This window comes from Scylla paramamosain, unplaced genomic scaffold (assembly GCF_035594125.1).
Source record: "Scylla paramamosain isolate STU-SP2022 unplaced genomic scaffold, ASM3559412v1 Contig116, whole genome shotgun sequence".
In the NCBI taxonomy this organism is placed as follows: Eukaryota; Metazoa; Arthropoda; class Malacostraca; order Decapoda; family Portunidae; genus Scylla; species Scylla paramamosain.
Window position 1 is genome coordinate 142,501 of NW_026973781.1, and position 22,500 is coordinate 165,000.

Below are 22,500 nucleotides of genomic sequence, written 5' to 3' on the forward strand. Positions count from 1 at the left end.
AGACATGTAAAAATACTCTTAACTATTTTAGTATTTCGTTAGATGGTAACAGATATCCAAAAAAGAGATAAGATACCCAGTAACTCTTGTGAAATATGACACGATGAATGACAGTCTTCACTACATTATGACTTTTATGCTACGAGAGAGAAATGCTTTTGATGCCACCTTGTCTATAAGAGCAGGGTGAATGAGTGGAAGCCCCAATAAATTATTATCCTTTATGATATTACCTTATCCTTTGCTGTGTGTGTTATTCTTTGTCTATAAGAGCAGGGTGAATGAGTGGAAGCCCCAATAAATTGTTATCCTTTATGATATTACCTTAACCTTTGCTGTGTGTGTTATTCTGCTCTTACCTTATTTCCACCCAATCCATAAATTTGTCTAAAGCTCCCCAATGACTCAGTACTAACAACCTGATTGCTGAGTCTATTCCATTCTATCCTGTCTTTCTTAAATCTATCCTCAAGCTTGAATCCATTTTTACTTCTTGTCCTTCCCTGTTTACTGCCTCAGAGAATTTTGCTTATATCACCCTTGTTGCATCTCATATCACTTGAAGAAATGGATTAGACCTCCTTTTAATCTAATTCTGCCTTTATCAAGCACAAACCAATTATTTATTGCCCTACCTGGAGAATTTTGCTTATATCACTCTTATTATGTCCCCTATACCACTTTCCAAGACCATCAGACCCCTCTTAACCTCTACCTTTTATTAAGTTTAAACCAATTATTTATTTTCCTAAATATAATTACTGACCCTGAAAATTGTGTTTCCCTTTGTGTCATTGCATTATCTCGCTCCATTTCTTCTCCAGAGTGTGTATGACAGCCTGTGTGGTGACATGGTGGTGTCTGTGGCTGACTGTGGCAGGCATGGAGGTCTGGGGAGGAGGAGAGGATGGGGAAAGAGGAGGAAGAGAGGAGAGGTCCCTTCAGCAAATCCCCTTAGGAACCTCAGGATTTCCCTTACCTGTGGATATTGACCCCATTCCTTCAGGTAAGTGAGTAATGGGTGGTGATGGTGGTGTAAATTATCAGAGAGCTATCATAAATACTATCACTGAGTTTATGTAATGTTGCTTCACTAGTCTTATTAATGGTGACACTTCACACAGGCCCCAGAGAACAGATCAACCAAGTGACATCCTTCATTGATGGGTCGGTGATCTACGGGTCCAGCAAGGAGGAGAGTGACGAGCTGCGTGCCTTCTCTGGCGGCCTCCTCAAGGTGCAGCGCGGCCCGGCAAACACCCAGATCCTCATGGCCGACACCAACCAGATTGACTGCAAGACCTCAGGAAGATTCAAGTATGTGTTTGTGTGATAGATGAGTGCATTAGTTAGTGAAAGGGTTATTCAGAGCCTTAGACTGATGTATTTTGAGGTGAACATGACACAAAAACAGCAGAAATTTCCCATAATTAACAACAGAAAGCCAAGCAAACAATAAAACAACAGAGAAAATTATAAAAACACCACAGTTTTGTCTACCACGCCTCACCACTGACAGTCTCTCCACCACCAGAGCCAGGTCACGCAAGACTCGGGCAGCAGACGGCCAGCTCAAAGACATCGAGTCAGGTTCCCCAAACAACGTACTGGATTTGATGGAGGTTCTGCCTAACACTGACGTCAGCGATATCACGGAAATTCCTAGCGTGTTTGAGCGTGACGACCAGACACTGCCCTGCTACCACACTTTGCGTTTCCGCACAGCTACAGGGTGGTGCAATAATCTTAACTTCCCGTCCTTCGGCAAGTCGTTCAGGGCAAAAAGTCGACTCCTACGTCCTTCTTATGAAAACGGTGAGTGTCTGTCTGTCTGTATGTCTGTGTATGTGTGTATATATATGTGTGTGTGCATGTGTGTGTGTTGGTATTTGGGATAGGTCAAGAAATTAAGTGTTTAAGTTTGATGAAGTAAGGGATAAAGTCAAGAGTAGATCAGATAGATGTCTATGTGTCTGTATTAGTGTTAGGGATAGAAGATAAATAATGTGTTCAGGCTTTATAAAGTTAAGAATCAGAGAGAAGTAATTTCAGTCAGCTAGAGGTCCCAAAGTGATATAGAGAGCATGACAAGGATGACATAAGCAAAATTCTCAGGGTCAGTAATCAGGACAGGACAAGAAATAAAGAACTGAAGCTTGATAAAGTTAGGAAAGAGTATAAATAAATATGTTTGTAAATGAGTCTGTGGTGCCTTGTCTGTGCTGGCCTGTGTGGGAATGCTAGCCTTGTATGTAGACAGAGAGACAGACAGATAGATATATTACTATTATTATTGTGTGTGTGAGTGTGTGGTGCCTTGTCTGGGCTGGCTTCTGTGGGATTGCTAGCCTTGTATGTAGATAGACAGACAGACAGATAGATATATTACTGTTATTATTGTGTGTGTGAGTGTGTGGTGCCTTGTCTGTGCTTTGTATAGGACTGCCAGTGTCACAGATAGATATATAAACTTAATTCTCACTGAAGTACCCCCATACTTTATCTTCTATAGGACTGCTAACCTGACAGATAGATAGATTAACAAACCAATTTCCTTACAGTACAATCAAGTACCCCCAAACCTTGCCTTCTGTGGGACTGCCAGCCTGACAGATAGATAAACAAATGAATTTCTTTACAATACACTCAAATACCCCTAAACCTTCTCTTGTCATCCCCAGGTCTGTCTAAACCTCGCGTCACTTCAGTCACCGGCAAGCCTCTCCCTTCCCCTCGGCTCATTTCCACCAACATGCACAACGACGTGTCTGCACCGCATGTCCGCTATACCCTAATGGTCATGCAGTGGGGCCAGTTTATTGACCATGATATTATTTTCACCCCCATCAACAAAGGTAGGTGTGTGTGTGTGTGTGTGTGTGTGTGTGTGTGTGTGTGTGTGTGTGTGTGTGTGTGTGTGTGTGTGTGTGTGTGTGTGTTTACATAGTTGTAGCTTCCAAGGTCTGATAAACTATTGATTTGTTGTCTCCTGATCTTTATATGTCTAGTTTTCTTTAATTTCTGCATACTTGTCACTAAAACTATATATTTTCTTAGTCTGTTCCTAACCTAATCTATCTTTGTTGTTTATCATTATCTGTTTTTTTCCATTAGTTATCAAATCTCCTGTTTCTCTTTCTCATTCTAGTGTTAACAGGTATATGTTTTCTAATATTAACTTAACTGTGTATGTGTTGATAAAAAAAAAAAGTACTTATTCTCTCTTTACTTCATGTCTGTAAATACACTGACTCCTGGCCCAGCATCTCTTCACCTCACCCACTTCTCTCTCTTCCAGGTTTCCAAGACTCGATTCTGGATTGCCGCAGATGTGACTCTCCCCAGACAGTCCACCCTGAGTGTTTCCCCATAGCCATTCCTCAGAACGATCCATTTTTCCCTCCTGTCAATATATCATCTGGCCAGCCATTCTGCATCCCCCTAACCCGCTCCATGCCAGGCCAGCTGACTCTAGGTGTGTGTGTGTGTGTGTGTGTGTGTGTGTGTGTGTGTGTGTGTGTGTGCAACATTTCCCTCTAACACACTGCACTCCTAATGACTATCTCTCTCTCTCTCTCTCTCTCTCTCTCTCTCTCTCAGATTACGATGCATACTGCAACCCAACAGTGCTCAATGAATTTGGCATAGCCTTCCGCTTTGGCCACTCTCTACTCAAGCCTTCCCTGGAGCGCATGGACGGAATATTTGCCAAGTGCAACCCTCCTGTCAAGCTGAGCGAACACTTCTTCAACCCAGACCTACTCTACCAGCCTGGGATGCTTGATGAGATCATCCACGGCCTGACTACTGTGTCCATGGAGACACTGGACCAGTTCTTGACAGATGAGGTGACCAACCATCTCTTTGAAGACAAGCGGCAGCCATTCTCTGGCCTGGACCTGGCTGCCCTCAACATCCAGCGAGGCAGAGACCATGGACTGCAGCCTTACAATGAGTACAGGGCCCTCTGTAACCTGACCAGGGCGAGGTCGTTTGATGACCTGCACAGGGAGATAGCGAGGCCGGTGATCGAGCGAATGAAACGGACGTACGCACACGTGGATGACATAGATCTGTTCACTGGTGGATTGATTGAGACGCCGCTGCACGGTGGACTGGTCGGTCCCACGTTCGGCTGCATCCTCGGCATTCAGTTCAGGAACCTCCGCTGCTGTGACCGGTTCTGGTATGAGAATGCTGACCCACTTGTGCGCTTCACCGACCCTCAGCTCACTGAAATAAGAAAGGTGGGTCTTCCTTGGTGGTGGTGGTGGTAGTAACAGTAGCAGTAGTCTATCCATCTGTGAGTAATGAGTGGTGGTGGTGGTAGCAGTAGTAGTAATAGTATCTCTGTTGGTGTTAAGTAGTGGTGGTAGTAATAGTAATAATAGTAGCAGTAGTATCTCTGTCTGTGGGTGGTGAGCAGCAGTAGTAGTAATAGCAATAGTTCATTTCTCTTTATATACCAGGCTGGCAATCCCACACAAGCCACACACACACACACACACACACACACACACACACACACACACACACACACACACACACACACACACACACACATTCTTATCCCAGTCAGCCATAGGATAGAAAGGAATAATAGTAGTAGAAATAATAGTAGCATTAGTAAAAGTAAATCACCTTACTTATCAAATCAACTTAAAATCTAAGTAACCTTGCCAAATCTACTCAAAACTTAACTTAATTACCTAATCTGTCCTAAATCTAGTTATGTCTAACCTTACTAATCAAATTAGCTAACTTATCTTGATCTTACTTAACAAATTAAGTGTTTTAGCAGCAAACAAATGAGCTCAAGTGTGTCTCTTCTCTACAGGTGACACTGGCCAAGCTTCTGTGTGACAACTGTGACAATGTGGAAAGTGAACAGCGGTCTGTCTTTGACCTTCCAGACCCCTTCCTGTAAGTACTGCTCCTGCACACACACACACACACACACACACACACACACACACACACACACACACACACACACATACAGACACAGACAAAATGCTATCCCCTCATCCCTTCCTCACCCCCAGGAACCCCCGAGTGTCATGTCGCGACCTCCCCGGGGTGAACCTTGAGCTGTGGAAAGAGGAGCACGAAGAAGAGGAAGACCTACAAAGGATCAGATGGAAGGACCATGTCAATGAAGACACAAGAGACAAAGGATTAGATGAAAGAATGCCTCAAAGCAGAAACATCTGAAGAAGACTTTTGTAAAGAGCAATCCCAAATAGAAATTAGGGTGGGAAGAAGCAGCGTTGGCACTCACCACATTGGTAACATAGATGCCCAGGAGTGTTCGTCGTGCTGGCCGTTCCACTAGGATGGCCATGAGGCTGCCAATGAACCCTGGCACAAAGGAGACTGTGAAAAAGTTGAAGTGCTGCAGAATGTGTCTGTGGGAGTAAACAACAAACATATCATTAACAATTAAACAATTTGACATTTCATAGAGGTGACTCAATTTCAGCTACCGTATTTGATAGCTTATAAGACACACCTTAAAAAAGTCTCAGAAAATTAGCCAGCGTCTTATAAGGCCAAGGTTCAGCTCTGGGGCAGTGGCTAGTAGTAAGTCTATGGCAACAGTGGCCCTTAAATCAAACCACAAACATCTTCACACATGTAAACAAAGTGATGATCATTTCTAAATCTCAAAAACAACTCTTTTTTTTGTAAGGTAACAATGTATAACAGATCATACTTAATGGTAATTCACATAAAATAACACCAGTCAGAAAGAAATTAAGTGACTATGCTTACATTGTTTGTACCAAAACAAATTCACCATTAGTTAAACATCAAACCTGGCAACACATGCAAGGTTCACTGCGTTCCTTAGGTAAGATACACCTTCATACAACAGAAATTATGCCTATCTTTTAACATTTTTATCTCGCATGTGTGTTCAACAAAACTTGAAGCTAATGAGAAACTATATTTTTTTTCAGAAAACCTAACATAACAAAAGATTTTATAAGTGAAAAGAGAGTCACAAAGTAGGGTGACTCATGGTGATGGTCTGCACAATAATCATGCAATACAGTTTATGCAATAGTGTTTAAAATTTCCAGATTCCATTTCCCCAACATAATGGGGTCACAGAAACAACGTGTACACAATGGCGTATAAGTTACAAAATTATAAAATTTCCCAAGGAAAAATATTGGAATCTAATAAGGATCTGAATACATATGAGAGGGCATCAAATGTCAGGTTAAATCCTTCACTTCATATACAGAGCTTAAACCCATTTATTTATCTTTTTTTTTTTTTTCAATGCCTGCCCAAACTGAGATGCATCTTATAACCCCATATGTCTTATAAACTGTCAAATACAGTATTTTCTATTTTACAGTATTTTATCTTGTTCCAACAGGAAAATACTAATTTTACAGTATTTTATCTTGTTCCAACTGGAAAATACTAATTTTTTTGTCATTTTATATGCTAATGATGAAGTGCTTCAATGGCTGTCCTTCATCAATATCCTATGGTCACCTCCTCTCTCCAAACTAACCAACAAGAACTCATGCACTATACTTGGTTTGTGTAGTAACAAGAATTGTGGGAGCTGATCACAACACACTATGACCACTGACTACTTAAATGTGTATTCATTCACATAAACTATACTATATCTTAATTAATTGACTATCCATGCACAAAAACATAAAAAATAAATAAACAAATAAGTAAATAAACAGAAAAAGATTACTTTGTTATGCAACTCCATGGTTTCATATAAATTTCCCAGAGTAAAAGCAAGCATGACACACTCAGTATAATAGCATGTATATTACACTTACTACTTCCAAACTGCCCCAACATGTGCATGGGAAAGGCCACACCTGGCATGCTCACCTGACAACACAGTAGGAGCCAATGTACCCAAAAGCATTGACTGTCAGGAAACAAACTGATGTTGTTAAGTAGTTCTTCAAGAGCTTTTTTCCATACTTCATACTTATTTTCCGAGCATTCACAAGACTGGTTAGCTGCATGCAAACAAATGCAAGTCATTAATATTACAAAGATAAACCTCAAAATACAAAGTGTCATTCCCAATTCAAAAGAAAAAGGAAAGAAAAGGAGAAATAAAGAAAGCAAGCAAGTAAAATTATTAACTCCTGATCAAAGTCTTCCTTCCACTTTTGAAGCCAGAAAGCAAAATCATATTCCCCTTCACCTCACACTCTACTTACACCAGATCTATCATGGCATAAGGTAATTGATATGAAAAGTTCTATGCATAGCTATAATCCATTTTCACCTCTTTTTACCAATATAGTAACAGTAATCTTTAACATTTTGTCACCTAATGACACCATCACACACATTTTCAGTAACTGTAGATAATTCTAATGAGCCAAAATAAAATTACAGTAGATGCAATGCAATATTTTATCGCAATCACCCCTTTACTGCCAAGTGTTACCTTTTTAAATTATATTCTAAACTTCCATCAAGCTTAGGAAGCCAGTGCAGTTGCCAGAACAGTTTACTAGACACAATGAGGATAGTATCCCTCTAACATATAAAAAAAAAAAAAAAAAAAAAAAAAAAAAGGTCACATACCAAGTACACCACACCATAGATTTTGATGCTTTCAATGAACCCAATGATACAGATTTCAAAGGAGGCTGAGGAGCACGAGTGTTTCCAGCAGTGGCCGAGCTCATAGCAGGAGTATGGCAGGATCTTGCTGAAGCTCCACATCCTGCTGTTGTTACCACTACTGCTCCTGCTGGTACCTGTCTCTCCTCACTACCTAAAGGGCAACACATGAAAAGGGAACATAAGCATGGGTGTGCTGTCAATCCTCCTGTCTAAGTACTAACTTGTGCAAGCAATCTATTGAGGTGTTGAAACAACTCCCACAGGAAGCATATGAAAAACAAATACACAGGCACCAGATCACAAGACAATACTATTCAGTTAACAATGAAGTATGTATGCTGTAAATTTCTTATGTACGTTAAACTGCAGATATCCAGACTGAGAATGCCTCAAGTACCTTGTGATAAATAAAGCTCAACACATCATCAAATAAGTCACCAGCATCAAGGCAGTTTTTTGTTCAAGCAAGTCAGTTCTTAGAATCCCACAAAAGCAACTGTCAAAATCTGCAGATACACTTAAACTATCAGATGCATCAATGGTGATGCAGCAAAACCAGTCTCATCACATAAAAAATATAAAAAAATCAAAGATGTATGTTGGAGTCATCATAGATATCACAGAGAGGATATCATCTCAAGTAGAGCAGTGTCACATCATCTTAATCCTTATCACAGGCAAAATAGTTGATAAGATATTTCATGAGCTCAGTGATAAACACTATACTCAGTAATCTGATAATGAAACTGTAAGATGTTCTTTAAAGAGGAAAAGAATGCTTATTAAAAAGAATCCCAAAAAATATATTGGCTCCTGACAGACGCTATGGTCCCAATACCTAAAACGAGAGAGAGAGAGAGAGAGAGAGAGAGAGAGAGAGAGAGAGAGAGAGAGAGAGAGAGAGAGAGAGAGAGAGAGAGAGAGAGAGAGAGAGAGAGAGAGAGAGAGAGAGAGAGAGAGAGAGAGAATGATAGGCAACAAATTCATCCAAGTAGACATGGCAAAAACTGTAGATTTTTCCTACTTAATAAGCTTCATGGGCAGACAAATTCATCTGCATGGTCAGTTAAAGGATAAGTAAATCTGTGCACTGACATAAATCTGCAATGTTGTTTCTGTAAGGCTGAGCTGTACATTACCAGTTTACTTTCTACCCTCATGAGAATTGGTTCACATTCTCTCACGTTCTCAGGATCTGATCGATTCAATTAATACATGGAGTCAATGTGACCCGGGTCTTATCATCCTGCACTGATCACATCAAGAATGGCATGACACGTTACAAAAGGAGGCACTGCACAAGCATTACATTTATGCCCCTACATCATAACTGCCTCTAACCAATACTAGCGAGTTGAACCTACAGCAGCTCAAAGGTCACGGTACGTGACTCTTCACTCAATGAAACATTGTAGTCACTCTTGCTAAAGCAAAGATTGACTGACCAGAAATGTCAGGTCACTGCAAGCTGGTTTCAAAGCAGAAAGATGAAAATCTCATAATAATGAGAAGGATGCTGTAATACTTCTATAAGGTGATTCCAAAAGCTTGATCACTGATGAGAAGTGTATTGCCATACATCACAACCTGTGGCTCACCCAGGCCCTATGATGAGTGTACTGGATAAAACAGCTCAAGACAGCCACAACTTCCATTGCCACATGCTCATTCCCATACATGTGCAATTTTTAACCTACTATACAGTACTGCAATTAATTTCTATACCTATTGTGTTGTTGCAATGTTTAAGATTTTTACAGTATGAAGGCATCATTCTCAGTCTGTGAAGTGGCAACTGTCAACAGCAGCAAGCCATCCTCTCTAAAAGTTTAAGTAAGCATTTCTATACTAAAGACAACACAAGCCAAGAACCGCTTCACCCTATTTACACAGCTATACAGACAAGAAAGTCAAGGCTCTCACGTGGCACTTGACTTTGTTTACAAATGCTTTCACTGTTGCAGGAGACACCCGACTGCTGTTGACAGATGCCACCTTGCCATCTCAGACTATCAGCTGACGCCACAAAATCAGTCACATCACCGCACTGAGGGAGATAAACAAACCAGCACCTGAGAGCTTGTCATCACTCAGTACTAAGTCTGTTTTGTCTGCCGCAGGGCTCGTCTTGACGTGTACAAGTATAAATAGAGGATGAATGGCAAATGACAAACCATAACTGTCCACGGGGGCGAGTTGTGTGTGGAAATGAGGTAACGTGTGTTGTGTTGCTTAATATAAAGTGTACGTATCCCACAGTACTCTCCACAACCACCAGCCCCATTCCAATAGTAATGACCTCAATCCTACCAACCACCACCCATTTCTCAATATGCATAACCTACACCAGTCCATTACTACTACATCACTAGAAAATTTACCGTCTGTTTGTGTGTGCAGTGTTGCGTTATAGTGTCAATACCCCACACCACCCCCACTATAACCCACCATCACACCACGATCTCAATCCTACACACTACCACCGACTTAGTAAATAAACAACAATCGCCCATTACAATTACACCACTACAAGAATTACCGTGTGTGTGCAGTGGGCTTGGGGCCAAATGAGGTTTATCTGGGTGGCGGGGTACCTCAGCGCAATCATGAAGGCTGGCGGGGTAGATATCAGGTCGCTATCTGTAGTTTTAGTTCCCCTACACATCCGTCTGTCTGATTGGCCGCTACTGCCCGCCAACCTTCCGCACTACGAGCCTAACAGTGTTAAGTTCGTATAATTTTACTGTTATTATTATTATTATTATTATTATTATTATTATTATTATTTCTCATGTCTCTGTGTCATACGAAATAGTATTTGTACTACTACAGCTATTACCACTACTACTACTACTATTACTACTAGAAGTAGTAGTAGTAGTAGTAGTAGTAGTAGTAGCAGAAATACTGCATTTTGGTTTATCAAAGCGACAGATGCGTGGTTATGTAATGCAGTTCACTATTACCATCTGCTTCCTTTTATTAATAATGACCATATGATATCTGTCACAAATCAAAGGTCGCAGATAACGTGGTGCTTTATACTTCAAAGAAGACCCTGATATGCGATCACGTGAAAAAGGAACACCCAAACAGCAGGTTTGATCTACAAAATAAATAAATAAATAAATAAATAAAAGTCAATCCACAAATTTATGATGTCGTTACGAAAGGCTTAAAACTGAAGATATGATGGAAGGTAGAGTGCATAGCGAGATGCGAACAATGAACAAAAATTATAGCACACACACACACACACACACACACACACACACACACACACACACACACACACACATGACCATATATATATATATATATATATATATATATATATATATATATATATATATATATATATATATATATATATATATATATATATATATATATATATATATATATATTATATATATATACCAGTGGAAGACATTAAATTTTGTGTAGGTGGTGGGTGAGCATGGTGGCTGCAGATGATAATAATGATTATCTATATTTTGGTGTTTCACAAAGCTATTACTGGCTGTGTTGGCCTAGGTTAGGGTTGACTATGCTGGTCCGGGCAAAGCTACGAGGTCACACATTCTGAGGCGCACGTCCATGATTCAACAGCTTGCATTATTACTTATATCACAGACTGAGTCACTTATTTGAGGTACTGAATCGCACATCATGAACTTATTCCATGCATCAGCCACTGAGAGCTATATTCTGAAACACCTCTGAGCTGCACCTCCATTACTTACAAAGTAATATTCCTCAAGTGTCAGGCTTGAATCATGTGTATCAAGGACCTGTGAATGTGTATAAGCATGTTAAGTCACAACTATTGTCTCAATGATGTTTGTGTATTTTCTATGGTAACTCTTCATTAGGATCTACACTAATCACAGCATTTACCTGCAGCTCTTCATGTGGCATCTTTACTCTTACCCACCTTGTAAATTTAGTGTTACTTTAAAATCAAACTTAAGACTGTAGTTTTCCTTTAGAAAATTAAGAAGGTACACATTTGTATGCAATCACATGGTCATCATTGCATATTACTTCTTATTATAGTCACAATCACTGCACACTTTTTCACACGTCTTGTAATTTTTTATACAACTGCCACAGATCCATTCATTTTTCAGGAAGTGGCTTCCTTGTGGCTACTGCCATATTAATGGAGATTGCCCTTCTGTCCTCCAGAGCTACACTATGATGATAAGGAAAAGCACATGCTGTTTTGCATCTGCTTTCTGCAATGTATAGAATTCTGCACTTACGAGTATCAACATTAATTTTCAATATTAGCAGTTTTCCCATAGCACTTAAAAATACTTTTCCAAGTGTTAATTTTGCTTTTTGCATGACAACTTATTGGAAGCAGTGGAAGTGAAGTGTGATGGAAGAGATGGAAGAGTTGGGGGATGAGGTTATAAAGGAGAGAAAGGGAGAAGTGGAGGGGAAAGAAACAGATCTCTAGCTACACTTTTGTGTCCCCATCAATATATGTAGCTGCCCCTCCAATTCAGGTAGTCCAAAAGTGGCACTGCTGAGACATAATGCTTAGAAATAGAACAAGAGATAGATTTTCAGATAGCAATATTGCTTCACACAACAGCTACAAGAATTTGCTACATCTGAACTCACAAAGGAAAGAAGACAGCAAGGTTTGGCTCCTCACTTTTTTCCCACTGCAGCAGCCTGAGCCGCCTTCTTTGCCTTCACCATCTCAACAAGCTCCTGAAATGCCATCATGTGAGAATAAGACTTAAAAGTTACAATAACATCAGTGTCTACTGTGCACTATATAAAACCTTCACTACATACATACACACACACACACATATATAAAACCTTCACTACACACACACACACACACACACACACACACACACACACACACACACACACACACACATAGCACTTACATCTCCATGCATTTATGGAGGGACCACAAAGATAAAAGCAGATCAAAAGATAAATGCATGAGAGAGAGAGAGAGAGAGAGAGAGAGAGAGAGAGAGAGAGAGAGAGAGAGAGAGAGAGAGAGAGAGAGAGAGAGAGAGAGAGAGAGAGAGAGAGAGAGAGAGAGAGAGAGAGAGAGAGAGAGAGAGAGAGAGAGTCACTCCATAAACAAGATAAACCTGATTTGTTTTCTCCACAATCTCACATACAGGGAATAGCAAGCAACACATCACCAGACACACAAACACACACACACACACACATATACAGACCTTATAGCGCCTCATGCAGTCTTTCTTGGTTCGGTTGGGGACACACTTGGCAATGCGGTCCCAGCGGTCAGGAGTAGAGACTGGATAGGTCTTGAGGGCTTGCTCCAGCAACCTCTGTTCCTCAGCTCCCCAAGCAGCAGTGTTCATCCCCAGCATCTCCTGTGGTGCTGCACAAAGGAAAGATCTAACATCAGCCTAAAAACATGTTTTTTCTTAAAATATCTTGGAATTGATTCACAGCTCAGCTGGTGATATTGCATAGAGCTAAAAGACAATTCACAGCAGTTACACAGAGAAGGGAGAAAGCTCTTGAGTTCATACAGAGAAGACTCATGGTAATAATTAATTAGTATAAAAAGAGAAATGAGAAATTACCCAAGCATCAACATGATATAAAACTACACAAAGATGCAAAAGAATGATCTGAATGTCAGCATAACAGCAAGAACTCACTGTCATATCTCTGGGAGGCTGTGGCGTCGCTGATCACCTGCCGAGCCTGTGCCTTCTCCATGCTGTGGTAGGCATTCTTGTTGGCTGCCTCCCTCATGTGCTTGTCTGAGTGTTGCAGCTCCTTGGCCTTATTGAGCACCTCCTTGGCCAGCCTGGTGATGCTGGTGGCTGTGTTGGTTGATATACTCTGCCACAACCTCCCACCTGCAGCATGGAGGGTTCAAAGAGTTCCTCTAAGTACAGCAATGCATAAAAACATAACCTAACATTAAGGGAGCTGCAAGAAGCCATCCTTGTATGAAACATATCTACCTATATCCACCTATCATTCCCATCCATAAATTTGTCTAATCCTTTAATGCTCCCCAATGACTCAGCACTAACAACCTGATTACTGAGTCCATTCCATTCATCTACTACTCCATCTGAGGACCAATTTCTTCCTCTCTAACTATTTTCAAGCTTGAACCCATTGTGTCTTGTTCTATCCTAATTATGATCCTGAGAATTTTATAAATGTCACCTTTGTTATATTCCCTATACCACGTGAAGACCTAAATGGTGTGTATGTAGAGAACAGTAGTAGGGATCAGATAACAACCTTGATATTAGTCATTTTAAAACACACATGGAAACACAAGAATAAGGCAATATATCAATCAAATAAAATATTAAAGCTTAAAAAACCCATCTATTTATATACTAGGCCAGCAATCTCACATCAGCTGGCCCAGACAAGGCACCACACACACACACACACACACACAGACACACACACACACACACACACACACACATGCACACCACTTAGTGTCAGCATGCTCGGCTCACAACCGAGAAGGCATGGGTTCAAGTCCTGGGAGAATCTCTTCATGTGTAGCCCCTGTTCACCTAGCAGCAAGTAAGTACAGGATGTAACCTGAAGGGTTATGGCCTCACTGTCCCAGTGTGCGGTGTGTGAATGGTCTCAGTCCTACCCAAAGATCAATCACTACAAGCTCTGACCTCTTTCCATATGGGGAACAGCTGGTTTGGTGACCAGCAGACGAATGTAGGTGAATGACACGTCATTCACACTCTTAGCCCTGTCAGCCCCAGTGGAAAGGGACAGCCTTGTGGACCACCAATAATAATAAGATATCAAAAAATATATAAACAGAAGCAATTTACACACACACACACACACACACACACACATGAACCAGCTCACCTCTTTGTTGTGCCGGCAGGGAAGAGGTTGACGGCTTTGATGAGCAGCTGGAGGTCATCTTGATTCCAGACTTTGAGTGATGAACCTTCCCCTCCTCCTCCACCCCCTCTCCTTGCTGCTGCTGCTGCCACCTCCTCCCTCTCCTTTTTGATCCTGTTGCGCACCTCACTCACCTACAACAGAGAGAGGAGGCAAAGAAGTGTTACAGGGGGTCCTCAAGTTATGACAGAGTTCTGTTCCTATGCCATGTTATAAACTGATTTTCTGCATAGGTCAGAACCAGCATAAGTAAGCTACCTGCAGTATGTCAATCACTAATACTAATACTGTTGTACTGTAAAGTCATAGTCTAGGACATAAACACATAACTATTGTGCCTGTAAAAGAAACATATGAAGGACAAAAGTCAAGACTGTCATACACCAAGGACTCCTTGTACTAATCATAACTATCAGTGGAGAAATAGTCTGAAAGGTTTGACTATCCTAGGGAAAACAGGTCATACAGAATATCCAGATCATTTGGGGTGGATTGTTCTAATTTAGATTAGCTTGCTTTATGCTACTTTGGATTTAGCTAATCAGATAAGGTAATGTAACATGACTTAAATAGACCTAACATAGTTAATTTCAAAAGTGATGCAGATACCCATATGTCTGTTGGAGCAGCTTTTGGGTTCAAGGCTTAGGAAATTTTTTGATTTAAGAATGACAAAAATTATGCTTTTTTTTTTTTTTTTATATATAAGCAACAATTACTGCTACTACTACTACTACTACTACTGTTGGCCCTCCACACTCACCTCCTGTGTCAAAAAATTACTACTGCTATTACTACTACTGTTGATCTCTCTCACTCACCTTTGTCAATTAACTACTACTACTACTGTTGATCCTCCCTCACCTCCATCATGAGTACCTCCCACCCTTGCATCTTGTCCTGGGCCACTTGTGCTAGTTCCTTGTTGAGTTCCTCCAGGCGGGTCAGCTCCAGTGCCTCACACAGCAGCTCCACATCTGTCATGGTCTGCACTCGCTCCCCCTCCTCTGATGCAAAGTAACTGTTGTCCTTACAGAGAGTCCGCAGCATCTGGGAATAGAGGATACTATACTAATGATTTTCAGCCTCTCTCTTATTGCTGCAATGTTGCATATCTTGCTATCTTTTTACTGCTATTTTTTTTCTAGTAAACTCTGGAACTCCCTGCCTGCTCCAGAAGATCCTCCTTCCTATAACTTGAACTCTTTAAAATGGCTGGTTCCAACTTTTCAAAACACTTATCCAACAATTCTGGATAATCCTTATGATCTTTCTTTTGGGACTAGCATCTCAGTGGACTTTCTTTCCCCTCTTTTTATTGCCCTTGACCAAAGATCTTGCATAAAAAATGTTACTGAAATATGTGAGGAAAGGGTGAAGAGAGAGTATGTGAAGTTCAGAGCAAAGAGGAAGGGAATACAAGGGCAGGACTAAATAGAGAAATCTGTTGCAGTTATGTCCTCATGGAGTATTTATCAAGAGGTGTCAAATAAAGATAGACAGATACAGAGATGTTCTTTATCACTGTCACCATCACATCTATGCAATGACAAAGAATGTGTGCTTTATTCTATTTCACGTTGCTTTTTAAAATTATTTACGTGAACAAAATACAGGCAATCATAATTTGTATATATATTTTTTTAGTTTCCAAATTAATTTACACATTTGAACACTAAATTTAATGCTCTTTCCATCTTTCTAATACAAATGCAGTCCTCTCAGCCCCTTATGAACAGGAACTGTATCAAAATCATTTAAAAAATGACATCAAAGAAAAAGGAAAAAAATATAAATCTGAAAGTATATAATGAATGAGAATATTTTAATGTGAAATGTTACAGAAGATGAAAGTGGGTAGAGTTTCATTTTTTAGTTTTTCTTTTTTTTTTTAGCAAATTTTGTAGCCTTAAAATGAATGATAAAAAAAAAAAAAAAAAAAAAAAAAAAAAAAAAAAAAGACTTGCCAGGTAGAATGATGGCTCCAGGCATGAGTCATGAGAACTATAGGGGCAGGTGACAGGAAGGGAGGACTGCGACGAGATGAAAGTGAAAGGGGAGAGGAAAGGAACAGGAGGAGGAAAGGATATAATGTAGTGGGCTTGCTTGCCATAGCCAGGGATCATTATTATTATTATTATTATTATTATTATTATTATTATTATTATTATTATTATTATTATCATCATCATTATTATTATTATTATTTTTTTTATATATATATTGGAGGATCACTGGCCAAGGACAACAAAGACTGAAAAAAAAAAAAAGAAGAAAGAGGCCCACTGAGGTGCTGGCTCCTGAACAGTCAAGTGTTAGTCAAACAAACAGGGTAAGTGCCTTGAAACCTCGCTCTTGAAAGAGTTCAAGTCATAGGAAGGTGGAAATACAGAAGCAGACAGGGAGTTCCAGAGTTTACCAGAGATAGGGATGAATGATTGAGAATAATGGTTAATTCTTGCATTAAAGAGGTAGACAGAATAGAGATGAAAGAAAGAAGAAAGACTTGTGCAGTGAGGCATGCAGTTAGCAAGATCAGAAGAGCAGTTGGCATGAAAATAGCAGTAGGAGGTAGCAAGAGATTCAACACTGCAGTGATGAAAAAGAGGCTGAAGACAGTCAGTTAGAACACACTAGAAAGAAAGTGCACCACGAAAATTCAATATATTTGTCAAGAGAATTTTTGATTATGTTAGCGATCACAGCAGTTTAAGCGTCAAAGACAAGTGTGTGGTAAGTTCTTACATGTCAAGCAGATTCTACCCTCCTCCTCACCTTCCTCTCTTTTTTGAATGCTTTCTTCAGCACCTCTCTTTCCTTCTTTTCTACCTCCTGTTTTGCTCTTTGCTCTGCCTCCTCTGCTTCTCTTTTCTTTCTCTCTGCTTCCTCAGCTTCCTGCCTTACCTGAAAACACCAAATTTACACATTAGCAAGACATATCATTCAAAAAAAAGACAACATAGCATGGTATTTCAAAATATATGGCATTTCCGAGCATAAGACATGAAAAATACAAATCAATGAGAAAAATGTGAAGCCTTGGTCTGTTGTAGAAATCAATGCATATATGTGTCCGAGAGTAGTTAGAGATTGGCCTGGTGCTAATACTGGAGATCACAATGTGCACTCACCCTCTCCTCCTCTTCTTGTTTTTGCCTGATTGCCTCTGCTTTAGCCTTTTTCTGAGCCAGTCTTCTTTCCTTGTCTTCTTCTTTAAATCTTAAAAAAATTATATATATATATATATATATATATATATATATATATATATATATATATATATATATATATATATATATATATATATAATATATATATATATATATATATATATATATATATATATATATATATATATATATATATATATATATATATATATATATATATAATTCTTCATCTCTTTCCCTCTTTTTCTATAAACTTACCCATTCTTTAGCTACAGAAGTAGACAGCAAAAGCAGGAATTAATTTTTCCCTCATAAGGAGTCAGAAGTAAAACAAGAACAGCTTCTTTGCAATCTAAATCATCATAAACCCTTCCATCAAAATGAAATTTGAAGTATTATGTAACAACAGAAAAAAGTACTCCTTGTGATAAATATCTCTTGGGATAATGCACAAAATTTCAACTTTTATTGGGATACAACGAAAATACACGAAATCAGTAATAAGTAACGAAACATACTTGGCTATCCTTGGGTCACAGGCATATGCATTGTCAACTAGCCTGCGCAATCGACCCATCTCCTCCTTCCGACGCCTCGCTCGCTCTACCTTGTTCTGCTTCTCTATCCATCGACGCTCCTCCCGGCTGGCAAGATTGACTGATTTAAAGAAGGGAAGGCGACCACAACATTGCAGTCACATTGCACTGTTACAAAATATTCAAAGAAACTAAAATGACCAGTTAAAGCAATCAGAACAATGTCGGTGCCAGTTTTCCTTGCCATAAGTCTGGGTATTCTGTCTAGCCATATTAAATTTTCTTGTTATTTTTTCCAATGTCAAGTCTAGGCTTAAGTTTGGGCATTATTTCCTTATTCAATTAAAATTTTATTCAATGTTAATGTTTCAAGATACAAATTTCACCATTTTTGCTGCCTTTGGGAAGATAAAGCAAGGCTGGAGTGGAATACACATAACTCTAAAAAGACCAGACATACAAATAGTGAAGACTCACTCCTGTCCCTTCTCCTTTTCCTCCTCATCCAGATATGAAAACTCTCGCCAGGAATCAAAGTCGTACCAGAATCCATAGAAGCGATCAACCTGCACAGTGATGAAAATTAAGTCGGTTAACAATACAAAATAAACACTATTCATAAAGAAATCTTGAAATGATGTTTTATGTGTAAGTTACTGGACCCTCTATGCTGAGGAAAATTATAGTGTATGATATTTTAAACAAACTTTCAAAATTACTGGTCTATCTTTCCATCAACATAGCATATGATGATGGTAACTATAAAAAGTAAACTGTCACCAAATATCTACTTGCATTTCTGCTACTAGTAATCTCACTTCTAAAACAGTACAAGGGAGATTGATGTGACTGTACAGGCCAATCACTCTCTCCAGTTACTTAATCTGCTAATCTGGACTGACCTTTTGTTTGGTGTCATCAGGTTTGCCCAAGCCAGGAACGTGCTTGTGGGTGGACCAACGAGCATTGCACTCAAACACCCGTGAAAATCTGCAATGCAACACTGTGCCTTACAAAGATGTGGTGGAGACTGAAGAAGAGAGAGAGAGAGAGAGAGAGAGAGAGAGAGAGAGAGAGAGAGAGAGAGAGAGAGAGAGAGAGAGAGAGAGAGAGAGAGAGAGAGAGAGAGAGAGAGAGAGAGAGAGAGTTATATAATCTAATATATAGACCTGACATTACAATATGAGATGGAGTTAATCCCTTCAGTGATATGTAATCATCCACACCACTACAAGTAATGTATACAATCTTTATAACCACCTGCAAGAAAAAAGCGGTGAAAAGGAATAGATTTTTTGCAATTTCTAGCCAGTATAATGTTTGGAGATGGCTGTAGAATGTGAAGAATTGTCCCAGAGTGGTTAGTGGTAAAGAAAAGATGTACCAAATAGCAATGAATACTGAACTTTCAATTCTTTGTTGAGTCATTTTTCTTCCTAATAGGAGTTAGCGCTTGCCTTGTGTGCACATATATTTGACATTACAGTATGACATGGAGTTAAAAGACCTTTGAATTCTTTGTGGAATAAATTTTCTTCTTAGTGGGGATCAGCGCTTACCTGGAAGAAGTTTGCCTTATTGTGTGCACTGACAGCCGGCACCTCGTCATCAAACTCTGGGTCCACCGAGTCCCAGGAGCGTCGCTTGATGGGGTCCCCGAGAATCTCATAGGCTTTGGTGATGCAGGTGAAGTAGTCATCGTCATCCCTCACCTCCTCCCCAGCTGCTCGCCGCTTGTCTGGGTGGTGCCACAGAACCATCATGCGGTCTGTGAGGAGTAACACAATGGACGGAAGTGCACACTAATGCTGCACTCTCATTCCTTTACCCAAGTGTTGGGTCATCCTGTTTTAAGCACGTACCAAAGGGAATGCTAATTATTATATTAGACTTACAGATATCTTAGCATAAAACCAATGATCAGAAAATATAATGTCTATCTATCTATCTATATATCAGGTTGCCAATCCCACATGGGGTGGCCCAGACAAACCACCACACACTCTTACAAATATCATTCACACTCATAGCCATAGGGGCGCCAACTATTCTTCAGACACATTCTCTCTGCTCTTCTGTATGCACCACCTAGCTACAATTCAAGAGCTTGTTAAAGCTAACAGTTATGGACATGGTTTCATAATTAATAGTAATTACTACAAACAACATGATGGCATTCCCTTTGGGTTCTACTTTAGCAAATGTATCCCAAATGATTGGTGTGAGCAAAACTTCAATAATTAGCCATGCAATGTCAATAGCAGGCAACAAACTGCCTGTGCCAGATGATTGACAAAAGTCAACTGACAATGCTCCTCGCTGTGGGCCACAGGAAGACACAGCTCGCCCACGCCCACTCACTGTCAGTGTGGCCACACTTATTTGGTACAATGCTCCCACTTTTCTCACCATTTATCACACTCACCTGCTTGCTCACAACCATTGCCAGTGTGGCCATAGTCATAGTCTCAAACCACCATACTACACCCCAGGAACTTTGGTATAGCAAAGCCAACCACATACATCTATAGCAAGGCACAAATAAAATGTAGTTATTGAAAATATACAAATAAAATAAAAATACCAAGACTAAAAGGGCTGACACTGCAACTGAAAACTGGCACTATAAAAATACCTTCAAACAGCAGGTGCACTAAAACTTGGTACTCAGTACACTATACACTCTAGCTCCAGATGCCACCAGGACTTACACGCTCTTTTGATGTCATCATCAGAGGCCTTGTACCTGTGCTTTCGGAGTCCCAGTACTGCATAATGATCCTGGTCCTGAAAGGCAATGTTGTAGAAATGTATCAATATATAAAAGAAAGATACTAATCAAATAAATGACAGAGGTAAGTGATGCTCTCATAGTGAACAATCAAGACAGAACTATATATGCTAGATAAGTTTAGGTTTGAAAAGAGCTTAGTAAGAACTGGTTCACAGAGTAGTGGACAAATAGAACAGGCTTAGCATTCATGTGGTCAGCACCTACACCATAAGTGATATCATGAGGTTAGATGACTAGGCATATGCATATAGAGGCCAGATGGCAATAGGAAGGCTGACTGCATGGGGAAGAGGAGGATAACAGATTTTCATGGTTAGTACAGGAGTTATCCAGTGTAGGCCAGCCAATCTTTTGCAGTCTTCTCCATTCTTATGTTGCTATGACTGGACCATGCTGGCTGAGTTCTCACCTTCCAGTCTGCTGGGTTGAGAGAGCAAAGATAGTGTATGTCATCCTCCACCTCCACCTCCTGAGCCTCCTCCTCCTCACTCTCCTCTTCACTTTCCCCAACTGAGGAGGTGAGGTGGCCCCGCAGACGCCGTGCCTCATATATGTGGAACCATCGTCCCACTGGTTCTACCTCCACCTGGATGAGTGCTGTGGAAGGGAGAGGTAGAGAGAAAATAAAACAGATATTACCAAGAATACCATTCAGGATGCTGAGGAAATAAAGGACATATTGTACAGAAAGAGACAGAAAAGAAAAATACCATAAGAGAAGAACAACTAGAAGGTCATCTCTAAAAAGTACACACACACACAAAGAGACAGACCATGAAAGATAAAGAGATGTTGTTGCAGAGACTATACACCAAAACATCATCTGAGAAATTCTCATCTACATACAAAAGCCCCCTGGTTAAGTTAAGTTAGTGTTCTTAATGGGGGCATCCACTGGAGAAAGATGCACTGGTTAAGCTGGATTAGTGTCTTTAAAGGGGGGACAGGACTCGCCTTTCAGTTAGCTTGGGTAAAGTTAGGTTAAGCTAGAAAGTTCCCAGTTTTCAATATATGGCACCTCATCCTTAGACTTTCCAACGAATGTCAAAATTTGGCATAATTTAGCTTCTTCCACCCTAAAACTCCATTTTCCCACCATGTCTCCAAGCTTGTTAGGGACAGAAAAAAGATAGGATTTGTGGTGTTAAACTGCAATTTACTGGTAAGAATAGCATAATGGGAGATCTGGGTGATGGAGCCTCCCAATTAGCAAGGTTAGTAATCTCACAGTTAGAATAGTGTAGTGGGGAATATGGGGGGGATGGGATATTCTCTGTTTGTTGACTATTTTTAAGGATTTCTGCGCAAAACAGTGTTTTTACTCCTTAAACTTTTCAGGCTTCCCAACTTTGGTTTATTTTGGCCTGCACTCCCCTACCTTAAAAATGTAAAAAGAAAACAGGAAAAGGAGTGGAGAAAATTAACGGTGAAAAAAAATTGT

The 22,500-nt window shown here is 40.0% G+C and overlaps 1 protein-coding gene and 1 pseudogene across 1 annotated transcript in view; one reads left to right on the forward strand and one right to left on the reverse strand.

Annotated features, from left to right (window-relative positions):
- The window catches only part of LOC135099292 (peroxidasin homolog), a 7,951-nt gene extending 544 nt beyond the window's left edge, over positions 1-7,407 (forward strand). The window contains exons 2-9 of the mRNA XM_064001684.1: positions 825-1,006; positions 1,125-1,317; positions 1,535-1,815; positions 2,682-2,855; positions 3,299-3,475; positions 3,601-4,247; positions 4,838-4,923; positions 5,046-7,407. Of these exons, the coding sequence (XP_063857754.1) occupies positions 825-1,006; positions 1,125-1,317; positions 1,535-1,815; positions 2,682-2,855; positions 3,299-3,475; positions 3,601-4,247; positions 4,838-4,923; positions 5,046-5,214 (1,909 nt within the window). The 3' untranslated portion in view covers positions 5,215-7,407. The remainder of the gene's footprint in view (positions 1-824; positions 1,007-1,124; positions 1,318-1,534; positions 1,816-2,681; positions 2,856-3,298; positions 3,476-3,600; positions 4,248-4,837; positions 4,924-5,045) is intronic.
- Positions 5,282-22,500, reverse strand: part of LOC135099297 (dnaJ homolog subfamily C member 2-like) — a 22,300-nt pseudogene continuing 5,081 nt past the window's right edge.